Source organism: Numenius arquata, chromosome 4 (assembly GCF_964106895.1).
Source record: "Numenius arquata chromosome 4, bNumArq3.hap1.1, whole genome shotgun sequence".
Classification (NCBI taxonomy): Eukaryota; Metazoa; Chordata; class Aves; order Charadriiformes; family Scolopacidae; genus Numenius; species Numenius arquata.
In genome coordinates, this window is record NC_133579.1 from 43,457,568 (window position 1) to 43,478,500 (window position 20,933).

Here is a 20,933-nt window from a genome sequence, read left to right on the forward strand (position 1 = left end):
CCTCTGCTGTGGTTTTGTACATCATCAACAAAATATTTTGCTCATTTCCAAGCATTATGTGTCTACAAAGCTTGATATAGACCATGATCTGCATAGATCTATAAAGAGGTATAACATGCTACCAATAATATGTTTTTACTGGCCTCCACTGAACAAAAAAATGAGGGGAAAAAATATTTTAGAAACTGAGAACTTTAGAAATGTGATTTTTTAAAGAGAGTCAAGAATATGTCATGATTTTTTCAGAAATGTGGTGCCTGACAATGATTTTTTCTTTTCTTTCATGTGGTAACATTTTGAAAAGGGCTAATGTGACTTAAATTTCTATTAAAGGTTTTCAGAAGAATTAGCAGATTAGGCTTGCTTATAGTTGTGGATAAGTGCCAAATAAGAAAAAGAAGCCTAAATTTCACCAAGCTTTTTTGAAAATGTAATGCTTTTACTCTTCTTGGTATTAACCCTTAGTGTCTGTTTTAATATAGTACAAGGATGATCACGGTGAAAAGTGTTTTTCATATGTACAGAATGCTGCTAATTTCTAGCCTGCCTAGAACTAGCGAGTCTTTGGGATAACCAAGCACACCCCATCAATTGCTTTCCAATATAATAAGACTATGACTGAGAAACAAAGCATCTAAAAGGCTGCCTAAATGAAGTTTCTTCTGTGTGCTGCATGTATTGAAGTGGAGATGTGCCATAAGGCATGTTTTATTTGTCTGTTATATGGTACCAGCTCATAATATCTTGTATAAGAGTCTACTTGTTTATCTTAATTACAAGTAAAACACTATATCACGTCTGTGCACTAATTACAAATTTAATGTGTTTTTTCCTTATATTTTGTCCATTAACAAAAAAAATGCAACTTGCCTCTCATAAATATTAATCCCTTATTAATTTTTCTATGTGTACCAAGAAGAAATAAAAAAGTCTGTTTCATGCATTCAGTGACACCTTTACAAAGGGTGATTTAACTGTTGTTTTTCTTCCTCTGTTTGCTTAGCTGTGCAAAACAGGCTCTCAAAGATAGTAAAGGCTCAGTCTGAGTTAATACGGCCTGTGCCGGGTCTTCCATTTATTTGTATACATAAAACATGTCAGCTTAGATTAAACTAGATCTCATTATCCTTATGGTTGGCCTCTTAACTCAAAAGGTGTGTTAATTCTCTGTCATGCTGAGCAGCAGTCCATGCGCTGTATTAGTGCTCCCTTTTCTGGCTTGCAGATTTCAAAAGCCTTTCCATTTCTTTTGTTCTTGAGTAATTTGGTGCTATTTTATTTTGTTCTGGTGACAAAGATATGCACATTGCCAAGGAAACACCTTACGCCACTTTATTCCTTGTCTCCCTGTATTCACTGATCCTTCACTAAGGGGAGTGATTCAACATCAAAGCAAAAAGTTTAACAGAAGAAATTCTGCCTGAAGAGACAGCAGACATATATCATTCCTAATGCAGAGATCTTGGTTGCATCCAAGCTGATGCAGTCTCCCTTATCAGAAAAAAAAAAGTTTTGTAGGGGATTAAAAAGAAAATACAAGCAAGTTACAATGTCTTATAGGCATGATCCTCCTCTTATATTTAATGTATAAATGAGGAATCATTATACTGGACTTGATAGAATTTCTTTGCTTATAGAGGCAAGAGAAGAATCAGGAGTACGTTTGCTTGATGTGAAACAGGTTCTCTCATTTCCAGAAATCTGGTAATTATAGGTTTGTTTTTCACATACATAGGATTTGGCAGCCAGCCTTTTTTGGGGAGTAGCATTGCCTTTAAAATGAGTCTTTGAATTCCTATCCACCATCAATGTCTTTTAGCACTTGTAATGTGTATATAATTTTGTTCAGTGAAGGCTATTGCCAATTAGTGTACCCAGATCTCTACTTTTGTTTCCTTTTTTTAATTTCTAAGTTCAGGCTTGTGTTGTTTTGTCTCTTTCAAAATACTTTTGCAGACATTGAAGCAGAGATCATCTCATATAGCAAAGCAAGCAGACTGTGCAAACAAAGCTCTTAATTGTGTCAAGTATTGAGGCACTAAATGTGCCACGATTTACTGAGAAGCAATTTCCAAGTGTGGCCGATATGCAGCCCTTCATCTGGCCACCAGTTAAGGGAGAGCTTTAAGGCATTTGCTGAAGTCGTGTCCATTTCATTAATTATAAACACTAACTGGTGGTTAAGCACGTGCGTAAATGCCTTTCTCAGTTCGGCCCTACGCTCCCATCTTGAGATAGGCCTCTACATTGGACAAGTGTTCATTGGGATGCTCCAATATGGAGCCCACTAAATTAAGCACTGCTAAATTCAGAGGTTTGGTCCACTGCATTCAAGCCTAGTTCACTTGAATGTGTATAAGTATATATATTGCAGCTGGGATATATATAGTACAATATACTTCAACGACCTTATCCAGTACAAAGCTGCTATAACACGATCACCTTGCTGCTGAACAAAGGCCCAGCATGAAATCTCTCTGATTCTAACTGAAGTGACTCTTCTGAATGATGATCTGCAGGATATGAAGAGGCAGGCTGTTGTATACGTACTCGGGAAACAACAAATCAGAATTAGACAGAGGAGCCATCTTTTCAGCAGAAGTTAACACTTAGGTCCTGACCATAGATTCCCATTTGGAAGAAGCATTCTTGAGACATGTTTCTTAACTCACAGTTTGTGAATGATTGCTATTTTGTGAAATACTGAATGGTGGTTTAGTAAGCTCTCACAGTTTTCTTCAAGCCACGGACATTCTCCTGAGTGCAAGCTGGCAAACAACTGATTAGGAGAAAATAAAAATAATAAGAGAACATTGAAAGTTCTGCTTTGTTTTAGTTAATTGCAAATGAAAAGCTTTGTGGTGAAACTGCAAAATGTATCCACACCTTTTTCAAAAGCTGTAGGAGGTTCTTCCAGTTGAAAAGTCTGAGAGTCGTTGCTCTCAGGCATCATAAGGATTCATGCATGTTCCCTGATACAGCTCTTGATTTCAGTAAAGTAATACATGAGATGACTGAGACAAGCATTTTAACTGCTTTGTATTCGCAACCAGGGCTGAGTCAAATTTGAAATGCACAACCTGAAAAGGATAATGCCTGCAGGCTCTACTGAGACATCAGTCCCATTTCTGTGATGCAGCCCGTCCCCTGCCCTTTGCACAAATGTGATTTTGCCCGTGTGATACAGGTTACAAATTGAGTTAGATTCATTGTGTAGTACTGAGGCGGGGTAATGAGAGTCCTGACAAGAGCAGATGCTGTCACTTTAAGTGGTTTCTGAGAATTAAAACAAGTAGCTTTGAGGCTTAGACACATGCAAAGAGGACAACAAAATTATTTTAGAAACTGAGATATACTTTACAGAATAAGCCATTACTTAAACAACTAAGCATATGCTTGAACTCATATAATCTCTCATTGAAGCAACATACTCCTTATCCTGATTAGGAGGAGAATACTTTAACTGCAGTACAACACTAATAACACTAATGTGTAACTTTCTGTTGTGAAATTTCCATCGTTATTTTAATTTCTGGACTAGCCAAGATGATTTCACTCTGATCTTGTCAGAAAGTCCACACTATATTATCATAAAACATATGTATAAAAGCAGACCTAAGTCTATAGTACATTCTTTATTTGGGTATTTTCCAATCCAATGGGTTAATCCCTGTTCTTCATATATATAGAAAAAATAGAATTTTCATCATGGTATCCTCCATTTCTTGTGACCCAATTTGTAGATCTGTAGTTCAGCCAAAGATGAAATGCAGATTTCTCCTGATTGTGGGAACATCCTAGGTAGACAATAATGTGATAAATATATTTTCACTCCATATGTGCATGCCCTTTTAGTAAAAAAAATAGGGAGCAAACTTACTCCTTTTAAAAAAATATCTTGCAGTCTTTTTAAAGCAACCTCCCTCAAAGGATGATTAAACTTCCAGAGAAGTCATAGACGTACCTCAAGGCACTGTAATTATGCTGTTCTTCTCATGTGTCTCAGGAATAAGAGAAGGCCCAGTATAGATAAAGATTAGATTATTTTGAGGGAAAAATGTGTTAGCAGCAAAATTTTATTAACTATATATTCAATGTGCTTCTAATTTTCAGAACTGTATTTGTTTTAAACTCAGGTTCTTAGCAGCTTGATATGGCAAAAATATGAACCGTACCTTTCTTATTTTAATAGCAACTTTTCCCATAGCCAATATTTTTTATTGCTGCAATGAAACATGATTATAGTTATTAATATTGCTGTAATTGTGAAGTTGGGGGAACATGCGCTGTCAGGGATATAATGTTTTCAGGGTTTTATATGACTACATTTAATCAGGTCTGCCCTATACAAAGGCAGGATATGACTTCCTCTAAGATTGTACATAAATTTGTAGGAATTGAGTACTATCAGAATACTTACCATTAAATGGAAAAATTTAGCTCCCTACAACAATTTAAAATATTTCTGATGTGTATGGTATAATATAGATGCAGAAATATTCAAAAGTGTACTTAAAAGAGAGGTTTTACCTCTCTAGCAATAGGTTATTGAATTAGTTCGATATTCTTGGGATGTATAATTTTAAATTTCTGGCTTTTTGAATGCTTATCCACCTGCCCTTTTTACTGGGGGGGATTTCCTAGAAATTTTGAAAAGTCTACTCTCTCACTTTGCATGAATTCCCTAAAAACCTGGAACTTGCAAATGAAAATCCCATCACATTTATCCAAGTCATTGCCTCATAATCTGATTATTTTTTCCAAGATGTCAGGCCTTTCTAGTGTGCTGTTGCCACTTTATTTCGTAGAATGAAAAGAAGAAAATAAAAAAGCTTCATAGGAAATGTGAAAAGACACGTTAAAACTTCATGAGAAGTTATTAGGAGGACTAGTTAGGAAAGCCCCAGAGGGAAAACCAACTCTTAGTTCTGAGATGTGTAGAGGACCTGCTTCAAGATGTGACTGTAGATGATTTGTAACAGTTTCCAATATCCAATAGCTGGTAGAGGTGAAAAATCAAGGGGATCTCTAGCTTGAAAGTGGATAATAACTTATGAATGGGGACAAGTGTTCAAGAGAGCAAATAAAAATATTGGTAGCTATCAAGTAGTCTGTTTAATTAGAGCAGAAATACTTAGTGCAAATGTGTATCAACTTTTAAAAAAGAAGAAAAAAGACCCTCCTGAAAAAGCTGGTATTTTTTAACTTCTGATGAATTAACAAGATATCAGTGAAGTGCAGAAGAGACAGCGTGTGAATGTCCAAGCTAGAAGAATAGAAAAGAGCATACACTTGAGAAATGAAAAGTGATATTATGTTGAAACAGATTATAGGATTTTGGCAAACAATTTGCTACTAGCATAATAACATGAAATTATTTTTCTCAGAAGTAGAAAGCTTGTTGTGCTAGAGAGAGAGAGACTAAAAGCTGAAAACAGATATGGCCACATCAGGTAAAACGTAAACATGAGCAAAATCCTTGTCTACAGAAGTGCTTGCTCACATCATGATGACTGTAACAGAACAGGCCAAAAATCTGCACTGTCCCACACACTCAAGCCACCAGCTTCACCTCTCAGCTGGGCACCAGCAACATGTCCCCATCCTGCAGCAGCTCCACAACTAAGGCAGCAATGACAACACATGCTGCTCTTCAGTGAGGACATTCTATAGTATAGCAGAAGACCTACTATACTGGACAAACTAAGCAGACATTAAGGAAATAGAAGGTATTATTTGGCATGTTGGATGAGCCAGAGAAGTCTAATGAAGAGAAAGGAACCACTGGAAACATTTCCTGGTGGTATCACTCTTGCTGCGAGGGAGAGAGGGAACCCAAAGGCCCTGCGTACCTACTCATTATGGAGCTGTGAGACAAAAGTGCACTGTATAGAGTTTCAATGTGTAATTGAATCTATGTTTTGCTATGATAGTGTGTTTCTTGAAAGGTCTAGTGCATGGACAAGTATCATGTAGGCGTTCCTTTGTTGTCTTATCAGTCTTGTCATGAAGTAACTGAGGGTTGTGTACACACACACACATGAAAAATGTGGCTAGTTGCAGATATGGAGGGAAAAACAGTCAAAGCAAAAGATAGTGCATTGACAGTGTACTTGGCAGAAAAAGTAACCAAAAGTACAAAAATAAAAACGCAAGATTCTGGATTTTACATATTTATAGTCATCTCTTCACTGTACTATAGTTTGTGTGTGACCTTGGATAAATGATCTAATTCCTTTGTACTTCAATACTCTAACTAAAAAACCGCGTAGTTGATTTGCCTAGTTAAACCATAAAGTGTCTTTTATTATATAAAAATCCAGTACAAGGCAAAATCCAGACCCAGCCTTTATTAGTGCATATAAAAATGACAGGGTGTTTAAAACGTAAGTGTAGCAATGAAAAATAAAATAATGTCAGTTTATATGCACTTGTTAGTTATTTTTTGGGGGTTATAATTCTACCTGCATATTCCCAGCAAATTACCATAGCTCATTTTCACCTTTCTACTGTGAAACTTCAGCATTTATGTTGCCTCTGCTTTTGGCTCACTGGTCATGCAGCAGGATACATTAAATGAGACATCAACAGAATGATGGAAGAATGGTTCAAGTATTTTAGGACGAATTTGGAAGAAAAAATTTCTCTGGGAAAAAGCTTTACAAATCTAATAGTGAACATATGCTACTAGTGAACAGGTCCCAGGCTGCAGATCCATTGAGCACAAACCAGTTACAAGTCTCTGTTACAGACCTGTAGCTCTTTAATTCAGGCAGTAATATTTTACGATCCATTCTGTCAACAGGAATTCCAGCACCTTTAAGTTTCTGAAGTTCAGAGCTTGCTTATACACCACAAACTGCAAATCATTTTGATGATAATTATGTATGTGAGGTTAGTATTGGGCCACATGATAAGCAAGTGGAACACATTGAAAATATATAAAATATAGCATTAATATAATAATGTGACTATATTACATTACTTATCAGTCAATTTTATATTAACATTTGATTTTATGCATCTGTCTCAATGGATGCTTATGGGAGCTTTGAAACAAAAAATTAGATTCTCAAAAGTTCCACTGAAGGAGAGGTATCGGCTAAAATAATTTTTTTTTGCCCTATATCATCTATTCTCTCTGTTTATTGTTGCCTTTGCAGACAGTTTTTTTCATTTGATAATTTTCTTTGCTATAACACTTAATTTTTTTTGCCTTTGTTTTTTTGGCTCTTGCAGTTCTGTGCAACACTTGGAACCACACCTTGCTGCTCCTTTGACAAACTGTTAGAACTGGGTCCTATTTGTAAGTCTTTGCTGCTACTTTCTAAAATTACAGATACCAGTTTAAGCCACGCTGAGTCATTTCCAGGTCCTTATGCAGCGTCAGTGTCCGAATTCAATAAGGCTACTTATAGATGAGACCTTCAGTTACAGTTTTCTTTCTAATATTAGGCCAAGCAGCAACCTTGCATTCTCAAACCATTAAAGAGTACAAAGGCCATTGCCTCAAGGATTTTTTTTGGGGGAAGGGCATATTTTGGAACACTGTCAGTTAAAAAATACTGTTAGTGCTTCAGTTTGTAACATTTTTCTTCAAGCCCTTCTACCTGCAACTGCATCTAGAGCAGTGGTGAAGATCAGGGAAAAGCTGAACTCTAATTCTCCTCTGCACCAAGTGTTTTGTTTCTGTCCGGTTCTAATGACTTTAAAAAGCAGGGAAATATGCACCAAAAATCGACATGTATTCTCCTTAATTCTTCTTCCTTCCCCGAATTCCTTCCTCTTGCAAGAAAACAGGACAAGTACCAGGGTGTTTAATACCGTGACTGAGTCATGGTATTACTTTTCATATACAGAAATACTTTTCATAAGTATTTCTGTGTTACGGTCTGTTATGTGTGGTATGTTCTGTGTTATGTGTCACGCTTTGATCTGCAGCAAGGCTTGGGCAACAGCTCACACTTGCTGGCTGACGAAAATGCAACTGAAGTGCACCATATCTATTCAGGTGTAGATTAAGAACAAGAAATGTATAGCTATAAGCAATTGTAAGGAGCCTCATAGAAATACGGCTAGATTTGATGTTCTGTTAATTTATTCAGGTGGGGCCTAAAACATTTGGGGTTTTCATTATGGTGACTTGATCTGTGAGGTTTCCTGCCCTTCAGCAAAAGCCCTAGGGACACGCTTCTCCCAATCCTCCTTTCTAAAAAGGTTTCTAATAGTCTGTTTAGCAGCTAGAGATTATTTTCCTATTCAGGGTATTCCCATAGACCTGACCTAATAAAATATTGACAGCAATACTTTTTGGTATAGCAACTAGTCATGTGTGTTTCACTGGTTGCTCTCAATGATTTCCTGCTTGTGCAGCAGAGACCACCAGAAGGATTAGGCACTACTCAAATCATAAGTCTCATTCTAGCTTTTCTGTGTGCAGGTGAATTTTTCTTCTTAATATACATGAGCAGTAGTCCTATGAAATAAAGGCAGTGTCTCAAATCAAGTACATCTAAAAGTAAATAATCAGTTGAACTTTGAACATGTTTTCAAATAAACGTCATGGATATTATGAATAATATTTTATTAGCTTTTGCCAGACATTTATGCAAAAAGACAATGTAGTTCATAAGAATGAAAATTCCAGCATGAATTTGGTGCCAAATTGCAGATCTTTATGGATATACCTCTGTTTGTGGAAATACCCTTCAGAATTATTTGGTGACCAATGTAAAGATGTTATGTGGGCTTCAGTCATCAACTCATAGACCAGAATTGTTACCATGTACATTAATACAGGTGATCTATAGCAGAGTGTGAACACTAAATTACAGAGAATACATGAGAAGTTCATATGCTAAAATATTGCTGCAGAAACCATGCAGTGACTCATCAAAACTAGCACTTTCTTAACCTTTCAATGCTTGCTCTTGCCTAAGTGTCTTGGTCCTTGAAATAAATAGTTTGCTGCACGTAGTTCAAACGCATGCACATGCACGCATATCAATATGTAAAGAACACTGTTTAAAAACTTGTTTGTGATTCATGAGTTAGAAGTGGGGACCACAGCTAAAACTCCAGCTCCTTTTATTAAAGTAGATAGTTTTACTACCATAGAAACTACATCTCTAGATACATTAATTTAAAGTGTATTTTATAATGGTTCTTAAATCAATATAATTTAATGCTTTAATGCTTAATGTTGCTTAATATTAATAAGATAAACCTAGACATGTAAGGAGAAGTGGGGATGAAGAAGAACATGTTATGTATACATCTTTATGTATTAACGGAAACCCAGATGGTAGAAACATTTAATCCCTTAATTTAATTTTAAATTGGGAAAATAATAACATCAAAGAAAAATCTCTCAGGCACTTGGTTTCATGCAAGTTAATAGGGCTTTTTAATTTGCTGTTTAATTTATTTTCCCTTCAATTACTTTTTTTTTTTTTTTTTAAGGTAATAAGGAAAATATCTGGATGCATATTGATGCAGCCTATGCTGGGAGTGCATTCATCTGCCCTGAATTCAGGCATCTCTTAAATGGAGTGGAGGTGAATGAAGTGTTTCTTTTCTAGCAACCTGCTAAAACCATGCTCTTCGATAGAATTTGTTTCTTATGTATCCAACATAAATAGCTCTTCTAGAATCTCTGAGTATGCTGCACTTCAGTTTGCACTACAAATCTCTTTATGTTCTATTATGTTACTTATGTTTATATAATTCTTACTGGTTTATTCTGGGAGTAGGCAAGTTACCAAAGTATGCAGTTTGTCATTCAGAATAGCAAGTAGTAGTGAATCAACAAAGTATCTTACAAAATAGAAAAGAGGAACTTTTTCCCAAATATCCAAAAAGGCACATTTATATCACCCTGATTCTACATCACACAAAAAAAAAAAAAAAAAGAAGAAGAAAAAAAAAAGGTTCAACAAATTAGTGAGCTCATTATGTCTCATTTTTTGCTTACATCCTGAAAGTCACACAGGATACAACCAGTAGCTGCATCTCAAACAGACAGGGTTTAATAACCAAGAGAGCTAAATGAAATATTCCTCCAACAGTACTCCTGTTCCTTTCCTTCCCCCTTGCTGAGCTACTTGGCATTCAGTTGCTTAGATAAGAATACTTCAATTTCCTGCTGCTCCCCTCAGACAGTCAGATAAGTCCTTGTCTTCCATGTCAGTGGAGAAAATATTACTGTTTGGTAAAGCCAGAAGTTTAAACACAGCACTGATAGGTAGTGACTAATGAAGAAGAGGAGGGAAACCCCCCTAACAAATAAAGCATTTCTTTCTGTCTCTCTTTTATCAGCAAATGAAGCTTGTTGTAATTTCCTGTGGGGGAATATTTTTTAAATTATTGTTATTGGTTCCTGAAGGAAATGAAACAGCATACCTTGTCTGAGCCAGCATTTGTCATAAGAGTAAATATTTAACAACCACGGATAGGTTTCTTACCTTTCATAATACAAGGAGAGGTAGCTAGATAGATGTATAGATAGACAGACAGACAGATAATCTCCTCTTATGAGAGCATCTGTTAATTGCTTACAAGTGACAGGGAAGGTTATGAGAAGCAAATGAGAAAAGCGCTATATGGAGTAGTCAGACCCTGGTGCTGCCAGGCCCCCATTTCTCTTTTTTAAGGCTGATGGCTTCTGCCATTGCTAACACACAAAATGTGGATGAAGTGTTTCCCATGCAATGTCCTTCTTACCTACTTGGGTTTCCTCTGATGCCACGCCTAAACATATGTCAAGTAAACCGGGCCTATGATTTATATAAACGTGTTTTGTGAATGCTTATTCTCTGTTGGTTTTTCTTTTGACTTAGACGAAAAAATGACTTCTACTAAAAGAAAATACACTGACAGTAAAAAAAAAAAAGTAATTTCCTGGTCAGTCGCAATTTAGTGAATGAATGTGATATGCAGATTCTGAACTAAATATATCATTTCTCTCTATGTATGAATTTTGTGGGTATATGTTTAATATTCTTAGAAATAGGAAATTTAGTGAATCGTTATTGGAAATTGGGATATGAACCACAGTGGGTGTTTTTTAGTTTACACTGAGATGTATAGTTTTCCATATGTATCTAAAAAGTATAATTGTTAGCAAATGCTCAAAATATTGATAATATCAGTAGCCTAAATGCACACCTAACCTAAATTCCAGCCCCCAAATAAACGAAGATTTAACTACAATAGTTATTAAGTAAGGTGACATCAGCATGAACGTTACCTATAAAGCCCCGATTCAGGAATTCATTTGTACTTAAGATGTACTCAGAGAAGTTGACAAAGTTGTATCATTAGCACATGGATCCTTTTCTCTTTCATAATTTTGTTTATTTATCCATTCTCAGTTTGCAGATTCATTTAACTTTAATCCTCACAAATGGCTCCTAGTGAATTTTGACTGCTCTGCTATGTGGTAAGTATTACAGTAACAGAAAACATTACAAGAGACAAAAATCACACGTTAAATTAGTCTGCCTTTCTAGCAGTAGACATTTATTTACATTTCTCTATTGAAATAAGGAGGTCTGGATAGCTTTAACTGTTGTAAATTATTTACAGAATTCACTCTTTCATTTAATCCAAGTTTCCAAAAAGTAAAATTTAGAAATAGGCCTGAGCTCTGCATTATGTTCCAGAGATAGAGAGAAGTCCTGAAAAGTCTGCAGATTCATACTTGCTCCATTTTGGGACTGTTTAAAACATAAATGAAAAATCTTCATTTAAGAATGTTAATGCAATGAACAGCATGTTAAACAGAGCTTTTTTTTTTCTTTCCATAAAATTTCTTTTTGTTTGAGCCTAGATTCTTTCAAAAGCCTTTCTCGAAATGCTTGGGATTCGGCTGATGAAAAGCAATTGTTTTCAAAGAAGACTATTTATGCAATTTTGTACTGACTTACAATTTCCCCAGATGACAGCAGAGACAAGATTTTGATCCAAAAAAGATACTGAAGTACAAACCAGTAGACATACCGGTAGAAACCAGTAGACAAACAAAACAAAGTATGATAGCAGTAATAATCGCAGTAATAATAACATCCCATAATAGATTAATATATTGTGTCCCAAAGTGGAATTTCCAGAACCTAGTGTCTACCAGCATCATGACTAATGATACTTATTAGCAAAACAGCTATTCAGAATATTTATCAAAATACACAAAAACATTAATTTCAATTACAATAAAACAAAATTTGCAAAAATGAAAAAAGAAGGAAAAACTGAATGTTAAAAAGACAACTCTAAAACATCATCCATATGTTTTGAGTTGACTTTTCTACAAAGTTGACTTTTCTACAAATATGCATATTATTCAGATAATATGTTACATCTAATAGTTTTCCTGATGTAGGCACTTCAAATATTCTAAGCCATTAAGTTGTTTTTTTTTTCTTTTCACTATAGTAAATGGCTTACATTTTGATCCTGATTCATCAGTAGTGGCAGTGATTAACTCAACACTCCAATTTACAAGTACCTCATAACTAGCTGTCTCTCTTTGTACATGGAAGTAGGAAGAGGATGGAACTCCTTTGCTAATTTCTCTCATCTTTTCTTCATCACTTAAAGGCATTGTTAACAAAGTAGCCACTTGGAAATGAGAAAACACCCCATCATTCTCTTTAATGTTTGTAGGACAATTAGAGGCCAGAGTCTAGTCCCTACCGGTTTTAATTTTTCAATAATTCTACTTTCCCTGAAAACTCTGTGGAACTATGTTATAAGTATTTTACTTGGCTTTTCAGGAAAACAAGGCATATACAATCACACTGTCTGTTAGTTTATGTTCCCATGTCAGGCGATTTTAGCTTGTTCCTAGCAAAGCTTAGACTTTAGGCTCTGGAAAGTATTTTTCTCCATTTGTTTCTTGCTTTTTTTTAGGTAAGCCATTGCATAAAATGCATTTTTTCATAGGTAGGAAGATTCCATTACAGAGAATCTCAAGAGACCTTGCTCCTTACTCAAAGTGAAAGCTTCACAACTATATTCAGGCTTCATTCAGAACCACTCAGGCTTCATTTCAGCAAGGCATCTATGTATAGGTGTTATTCACTTAATAAAGAATGAAGTATACATCTAAAGTTAAACTCTTTGGCTTGAAGCCAAATCCATGGTCCAACTACTAAGGCCCCCATCCAAAATTCACCTCTCTTATCAGCTGTAACTGTGCCTGAAAAGGTGTAATGTTGTAATAAAGGATGAAGGAATCTGGTGAGAAAAAGTAACTGTGAAGGATACACAGTCCTCTTAGGATCCATGGAAAGTATTAACCATGATATTGTAATAATATGGAAAGAGTTCAATAAACAGTGAACACCATTTCAGAATCAAATTAAGCTGAGTTCCATTGACAGACAGGCTTCTAAATCACCCAGACTCCCTAGCACTTTCCCCAGTAAACACTCCCATTTCTTTTCCCCGCAAGTTGATTAAGATAATCTAGCCATTAGATCTGCAATGTAATTATTTAACTACTCAGTGCAATATGTAGCACTGATGTCATTTGGGATTTGGAGGCAATTTCATTATAAACCTTTTGTAAAATATTCTCAGACTTCTTGATATACGGATGTACAGAAAAGAGCAGTCAATTTCCTATAAAAAGGAATCTAATATAGCCACTCCAAGAGGGATATATTTTCCATATTCAAATGTTAGGGCCCTTTAGAGAGTTTGTCTTGAAACTATCAGTCAGTTTTGCCTGACTTATTTAATTGGTACTCTAGAATATTATAAAATAGAAAAAAGTGTCTTTTTTTCAGTCAGAGTGAAAATAATAATCTTGCAAAGTCTTGGTATATTTGCTTTTCTATTACTCTCTTCAGGGTTTAAGTGTTAACTTTTGGTTCAGAAGGTTATTTTAGTATTTGGAAGGAAGGTGCTTACAGGAAATGCTTATCTATAGATGGAAGTGAATTTTTCCGGTTAGTTTATAGTATGAAGTCACCTTATTGGTTATTATATCTGTCATTTAAAATGGACAGAATATAGTGAAGCTGTTAAAAGCTGCAGATGTGAAATCCAAGTTAGTCGCTTTCCACAGATTTTCACTACTTTATTCACCAGGACGTTTGTTGTCCATTTTGTTATGAGTACTTAATATGCAAATCTGTGCCACTCAAGCTAGATCTTAGTAGGTCTATTAGCATAACATCAACCCTTAAAAAAATTCTACTTTATCAAGGAGATTTTTGAAATATGTATTCATGATTCTTCAGTCTATCAGGGGTATTTGCAAAGAAAGTTAAGAACAACACTTCTCCAGACCACACAAGCACTTTCTGCAGAAAAGTATAAATACATAGGGTGAAATCTAGACATGGTGTATAGACGTGCAATTCAAGTGGTTCATATACACTGATGTCCAGGCTTTGGATTTATTTTGGTAATCCTTTTAGATAGTTTTTCATGGTTGCCAGATTAAGACCTGTGAAGTCCCCAGATGGAACCGACACCATCTTTCAAAAAGCAGTAACGTTACTAAGGAAGTTCAAGATGACAGCATTTTTAAAGCTTCTAAGTGACCAGATGTTCCTGCAGAATAGTTACGTGCTCCATGGTTTAGCACAGCATATTACAGGACCAGGAATGAAGCTCTCACTTGTAACTTGGGTTAGTTGTGTATGGACCAAGCTACTGAAATGAATATATCAAAGTAATCAAATATATCAAATAAACTACAGTAGAACAACTTAGGGTTTGTTGTCACAAAATCTACCTTAATTAAACCTGCTTTCAGATAATAGTTTCTTTCTTTTGACCACGGGATATTTTCAACACACAAATAGATTATTAATTGTTTTCATTGAGAGTATTCTGATTATCTTTTACTATTTTTCATGTGCATAAGCTTACTTATCTTCAGCTATGTTCTTTCCACACCTGAAGGCAAGTACTTTATTAACTTTGGTGGTCTCCTGACCATTAAAATGAGAGAAGGGCTTTTTTTTGATTTGAATTAGATGGTTTATGAGCATAGTCTAGATGGGAATGAGACTGGGAGTATGTACTGGCTTGTGCATTTATATATACACACTAAAGTATTGGAAGTTAGATTTTTACTTAGAATTTTGAATTAAAACATAAAAAACCATAAAACAAAGAGATGCACAGAAAATCATAAAAGGTTTAGACTTTTGTCATTTAGAGCATCCCCATATTGACATAATTATTATGTACTTGGTGAAATATTTATAGGCCTAATATAGTTATGTAGCCGTCTCTCCCTTTTTGATTTCTGGTTTCTTCTTTTTCTTCCTCTATAAACCCCATCATTTGTAGAGGTGAGTCAATCTTACACGTAGAGTGAAACATGAACCAGCAAAATCTTGTTATTACTCACTGGCAAAATGTAGTTTATTCTCTCTAGAAGGGACACATTGGCTTTTGAAACTCAGTCCAGTTACACCACCCCCTAGCTGGCAATAGTAAGGTATGCTTCTCAGTTTTACATTGTGCTGTTGTCTGTCTCTCAGTAATTGTATATTGGATCCAGCTAAGGGCATGGGGGTACAAGAGGGAAGCCTGAGCCTGGACCGGGTGGCTCGTCCCTACCGGTGGCGGCTGCTGCTGCTGCCACAACTGCAGCATGGAGAGACAGTGGGCAGCATCCACAAAGCCTCAGCGCGGCTGTGCACGGCGTCTAGGAAGCCACAGCTCTTCCCACACAGCTTTGTACAGCAGTAATTTCATGGCAACTTCTGTTGACTGCAAACATTAACATTGCTTTAGCTAGTCTCACATTCTGGTGTGAGTGTCTATCACCATAAAAAGATCCTCTGTGTCTGTTTCTTGTCTGTTTTTAAATATGCAGCCGTGCAGTCATGCTGCCCGTTCCTGCTGAGCCTTACACTTAACTACTTGTAAGTACAGTACTGATATGGCTGTGAAAAAGCACTGAAAATGGCACAGGCTGTGCTCAGGAAATGCGCCAGTTTAAACACATTCAATTTGCCTTCACTTCTTGTGGAAATATAATCCCTTAAATTTTAATTCTTAAGTTTCTTGATTTTATTTCTTTTTTTTTTTTTCTTTTTTTACACAGGGTGAAAAAAAGATCAGATTTAACAGGTGCCTTTAAATTAGAACCTCTTTACCTGCAGCATCATCATCAGGAGTCTGGTAATTTTATAACTAAACAAAATTATTATTTTGTTTGCACACTGATACTTAATGGAAAAAAGGTTTTAAGATGAAAACTGAAATTCTTAAAACTACCTAAGTTGTTTAGGATCCTATTTCCATTTTCAAAGTGCCCCGAAGAGTTAAGCTTATTAAAGTGCAAGCACATATCTAGTGAGATTTTAGCTAATATAAAAAGCAATTGATGGAAAGCCATTTTATAAACCATTATATTAATACTTTTGTACTGGGATTTCCTCAGCTCCAGATTTACCACTGACTCTTTGTAGAAGTGTTGAGAAAGTTCTTAATGATCTTTTGATAGTCAGATAAAAATATTGGGTACTGTGTATCTTTCTCCAGAACGGTTTCAAGGTCTGATGTTTTTTTAGGGTTTCTAAAGTCTGTGACCTTTTTTCTTAGCTATGCATGCAAGCTCTGATTCAAATTTTCAAGCTCTGATTCAAATTTTGCTGACACTCCTGTCAGCAACAAACACTCCCTGAAATCACAAAGAAAAGGTGAGCTGTGTTTGAAATCTGTGCTCTATTGTGATCGATAGCTATCTGGGACACTCTCCTGTTGCTCCCATGTTCTTGCATTGATTGGAGAGAAGACGGTAAGTGCAGGCTACTATCCACCTGTCTTTTGCAAAATGCACAGGAAAGCTCTTCATAAAATGCTCAAAAAGAACTTAGATATCATAGGCCCTGTACAGAGCTCCTTAATGGATTAGTGCTGCTCCTTGAGCACACCTAGCAATTGCAGAGTGGCATTTGCCATCCTGGAGCCTGTTTTTACACATTCAGAAAGTAAGTGATTAATTGAGAAGAAGGTCACAGTAGTGCAGTGTCAACATGCGGTGCAAGTTCCCTCATAACTTCCTCGAGAGGGTGAATCACATGTGGGTGTTCTTACTATTTCCTCGCTCTCATATTTTTCCTGGAATTGCTGGTGCTGATCTGTTTTCAGAAGTGTATCCTGAGTACTTTTCTCTCTGTTATGGCTATGAACTCATTGACATTTACATTAATACCATCCAGAATTTCACCATTTGCTAAAAAGCCCTAGGAGAAATGGATTCCTGTGCCTTAATCCTGAACTGGCAGAAATTTCCAAGCAATGTAAATATAGGACAGTGCAATAAACAGGAAAATGCAGTAACTCTGGAGCTGAGGCTCACCCTCCAAAGGCTAGAATTTTTAAGAAAAAAATAGACACTGTGTTTTTGCCCTTGTTAATGAAAAATACAAGTTATGTCAAATTTGTTCCAACCACTAGCTTTTACTCAACCACAACATTAACATTATATGTAAAATGCTTATCTTGAGGAGAAATAATACAACCTTAACTGAAGTGAAAATATGTCCTTGTGACAACTGACAGTGCTCATGCAAGAACCTTAGGTTTTTGCCAGGTTAAATAATAACATCGGAAGAAAAAAACCTGTCTTAAAACTAGCTGCTTTCACTGAAGCCACCTAGTTGACCTGAAAACTTTATTTCCCCAGTTGGATAATAAGTTGTTCAGCCTTCATCTTGCCTTCAGAAGCTGTGATAGTATGTTATATGACCTGGACATAATGATTTCAAATATATCAGCTGGTTACTAGCAGCCTATTGATGCTAAATTTTTCTATGCTGTATTCTCATTTGATACCAATTTTCCAAAGAGCTGGACAATACTTTTCAAATCCAAATGCCTCTAGTTAAACTGTTAAATCCAATCCACACTTATGCCTTCAATAAAAATAGTCAAATTTGCAAAGGTTCTAGGCTGTTACAGTCCCTGTTGATCCCTGTGTGATTTATGGGATGTCAGCACTCCTGGAAACAGGACTTGTCTAATGGAGGGTCCTATTTTCTGAGTATGTCTCAGGTCTGAGAATTCCCATCGTGGTTTACAAGGCAAATGAAGTAGCATTTTTGAATTCACTCATCTCTCACTCAAGAATTTAAATGAGCGGAAAAATATATCTATCTGTGAGCAATTACTCTTAATAACCATATGGCAATTATGTGTGCCCCCAAGGGGAAACTCTTTATTTTGTCATTAATTATAATTTTATGTGATTTGCATCATCACACCAGGAAGATTATACTAGCTTGCCTGGCAACCCAGGATATAGGTCAAATCCTAATGGCAGTGTTAGAAGAATGCAGCTTTATAGTCTATTGTGAAAGCCACATATGCTCCCACAATGCAGTTCCTCCTGGTTAAATACAGATGTAAGACTAAGGCTTGCAATCGAGGACTGATCATTGATTGCATTCTGCTTCACAGCTTGTGAAAGGCGTTGTTGTGGATCATTAGACATAGCCCCTTACAGGAGCGTAGGATTATTTATCTGTCACCAGTTGCTTTACTTTCTTTGCTACTAGTCTTGCAGCTGTCAAACAAAAATGGCTGCTACAATGCAGAAGAATATGAATATTATCAAATTACCTCGTTACTGAGCTGAGATAACCCTGTTCATTTCCTGAAGTCCAGGAACAGGTTAATGATTGTTAGTTGTTGTGTGGTGGCTTTTTTTTAATCTGGAAAATAACCTAGTAACATGTTAAAGAACCAAATGGTTGCAGGGAGGAAGGACCATGTTTTTTTCTCATGTTTTGGCTGCATAGATGAGAGAGCTTGTAACACAGGAAATACAGTCTTTTTACCCCCAGAAAATACAAAGGCTGAGAACTACATAAATGATGTAAACTGCTCGAATTCAGAAGTTACAGTTCTATATAGTACCTTGCAGTTCATAATTCCAGGAGCACTTAGCACTTTCCCTTGGAATTTAAGTACATACTTTCCTATGAAGTTTATGCTCCACTGCAGAATAATAAAGCAGAATAAGCAAGCTAACCAGATGCTTCCACATTTTCATAAAGAAGTGCTTTAGATTTTAGGTCAGTTTAATTTCTGTCATTGGCTGCAAGTAATCCAGCTTTATGTTACAGTTTCCTTTACTGTGAAGTCAGGGTATTTGCCTGATTCAAAGAAAAGGTAGATGCATCTCGACTCTGTGTGCTCATATAAAAGATAACTCATAACACCCTCTACTTACCTCCCTGGACTGCTCTGTGGCATGGTCAATCTATGTTTGTAAGGGGCTTTCACTACATCAAATGAAAAGCCATTAAAAAAAAAGCAGAATACTATTCTCCAAACAGGAAGAGGTCAATTCTGAAACAAATTTTCAAGTCACTTATTAGACATGCTGAAGAATTAGCAACAAATATATGAGTGAGTATGAAAGTAGTTAGAAGCAGAGGATGAGTGATGAAGTGAGTTGAGGGATTCTGCAAACTGTTTCAAATGAAATTAATAATTGCCATTTTATCTACTACTTCATTTCCTCACAAGAGAAAAATAAACACAGTATTTAGTCCCTCATCTCCCCAGGATCTGAAGTATAACAGAAAGGAAAATTGTGTTTGTTCTCCTGAAAACTGTTTAATTTGTTAGTGGTATATTCTGACTAGCTAAGGAATGAAGCTTGGTACAAGCACCTTCATTCAGCACACTGCCAAGTATCCTACTAGGTATTTAGTGGTCCCGTTGACACTGATGATGCTGAAGTTTTTAGCAAAAATAAAGGATAGCTAAGATACAGCTTTTTCAACAGCACTAGAATGATTGTAGGTTTTGGCTGTTGTGATGAAGATTTGAACATTTTTTCTTTAACTTCCAGGACTTGTAACAGATTATCGGGTAAGTACAACATCAATGTAATAATTAATACTATTACTTGTATACACTGATATTCCCAGGACTTTCATTTTCTATTTTATTTTCCATTACTATCATAAATGTAAAAACCTTATGTTTCTTTCCAGGAAGGGTGCAGTTTGCTAGATTTTTAACATTCCTCAATCTGAAAATATAAACTCTAATTTTTTGGAAAAGATTTATCTTAATCAAGGTTTAAGCAGTAGAATGAAATGTCCTAAAGATTGGTTTTTTTCCTTAACATAGTGAATAATACATTTTTTTAAAAGCACTTGTTTTTTAACCTTTAACCAATAGAAACACTGTTGTTTTGAAATGGAAAATGGGCCTGTCATTGTAGATGCTAGCCCCTCAACTATAAGCAAGCCAGTGTATGTGAGCTTCTAAGATACTAATTTTTCCAAAGCCTTCAAGGAGAATTCAGGATGCACAAAGAAAATTTGATTTGCCTTGTGACCCTTCCGTTCCGACACTAATCTCCTTTTCCAATTTTAATTTGAAAATTTTCAGTATTAGACAGTCACACCAGGGCATTAACCGGAAATAGACATTTCTATTATCATTTGACCCACTTCTAGCAACTGCCTGTGGGATGTGGCAATGCATTATACTTCAAAATCATTGCAGAATGTACAGTTTCTGCAGTATCACTGTAACGGTGACTTCTAACGCGGGTGCCCTCCCTTCTCCCTTGCATGCAGCACTGGCAAATCCCCCTGGGGAGGAGGTTCCGCTCCCTGAAGCTCTGGTTCGTGCTGAGGATGTACGGGGTCACGGGACTGCAGGAGCACATCCGCAAGGTGACTGGAATTTGCTTTCTTGGATAACCTGTGGTGGGACAGCAGAGGAAAATGAGCTTGCCACCTATCTACTCTCCATGACTTCTGTACGCAGCAGAAAGCACAGGCAACAGGTTTTGGACAGCTGAGTTCAATAGGGGTACTGCTTCTTTGCCCCATGTGGTATCACAATTTCACATCATGGCAGGATCGAAACTGTCACCTGTTTTGTGTTAATCTATAGAGAAGACCAGTACAGGAATTTGGAATTTCTACAATGGG

General features: G+C 36.2%; 1 protein-coding gene across 1 annotated transcript in view; it reads left to right on the forward strand.

The window, feature by feature from the left end:
* DDC (dopa decarboxylase) overlaps positions 1-20,933 on the forward strand; it is a 49,589-nt gene that overhangs the window by 16,950 nt on the left and 11,706 nt on the right. The window contains exons 6-11 of the mRNA XM_074146229.1: positions 7,240-7,306; positions 9,463-9,557; positions 11,373-11,440; positions 16,073-16,149; positions 19,835-19,854; positions 20,574-20,672. Of these exons, the coding sequence (XP_074002330.1) occupies positions 7,240-7,306; positions 9,463-9,557; positions 11,373-11,440; positions 16,073-16,149; positions 19,835-19,854; positions 20,574-20,672 (426 nt within the window). The remainder of the gene's footprint in view (positions 1-7,239; positions 7,307-9,462; positions 9,558-11,372; positions 11,441-16,072; positions 16,150-19,834; positions 19,855-20,573; positions 20,673-20,933) is intronic.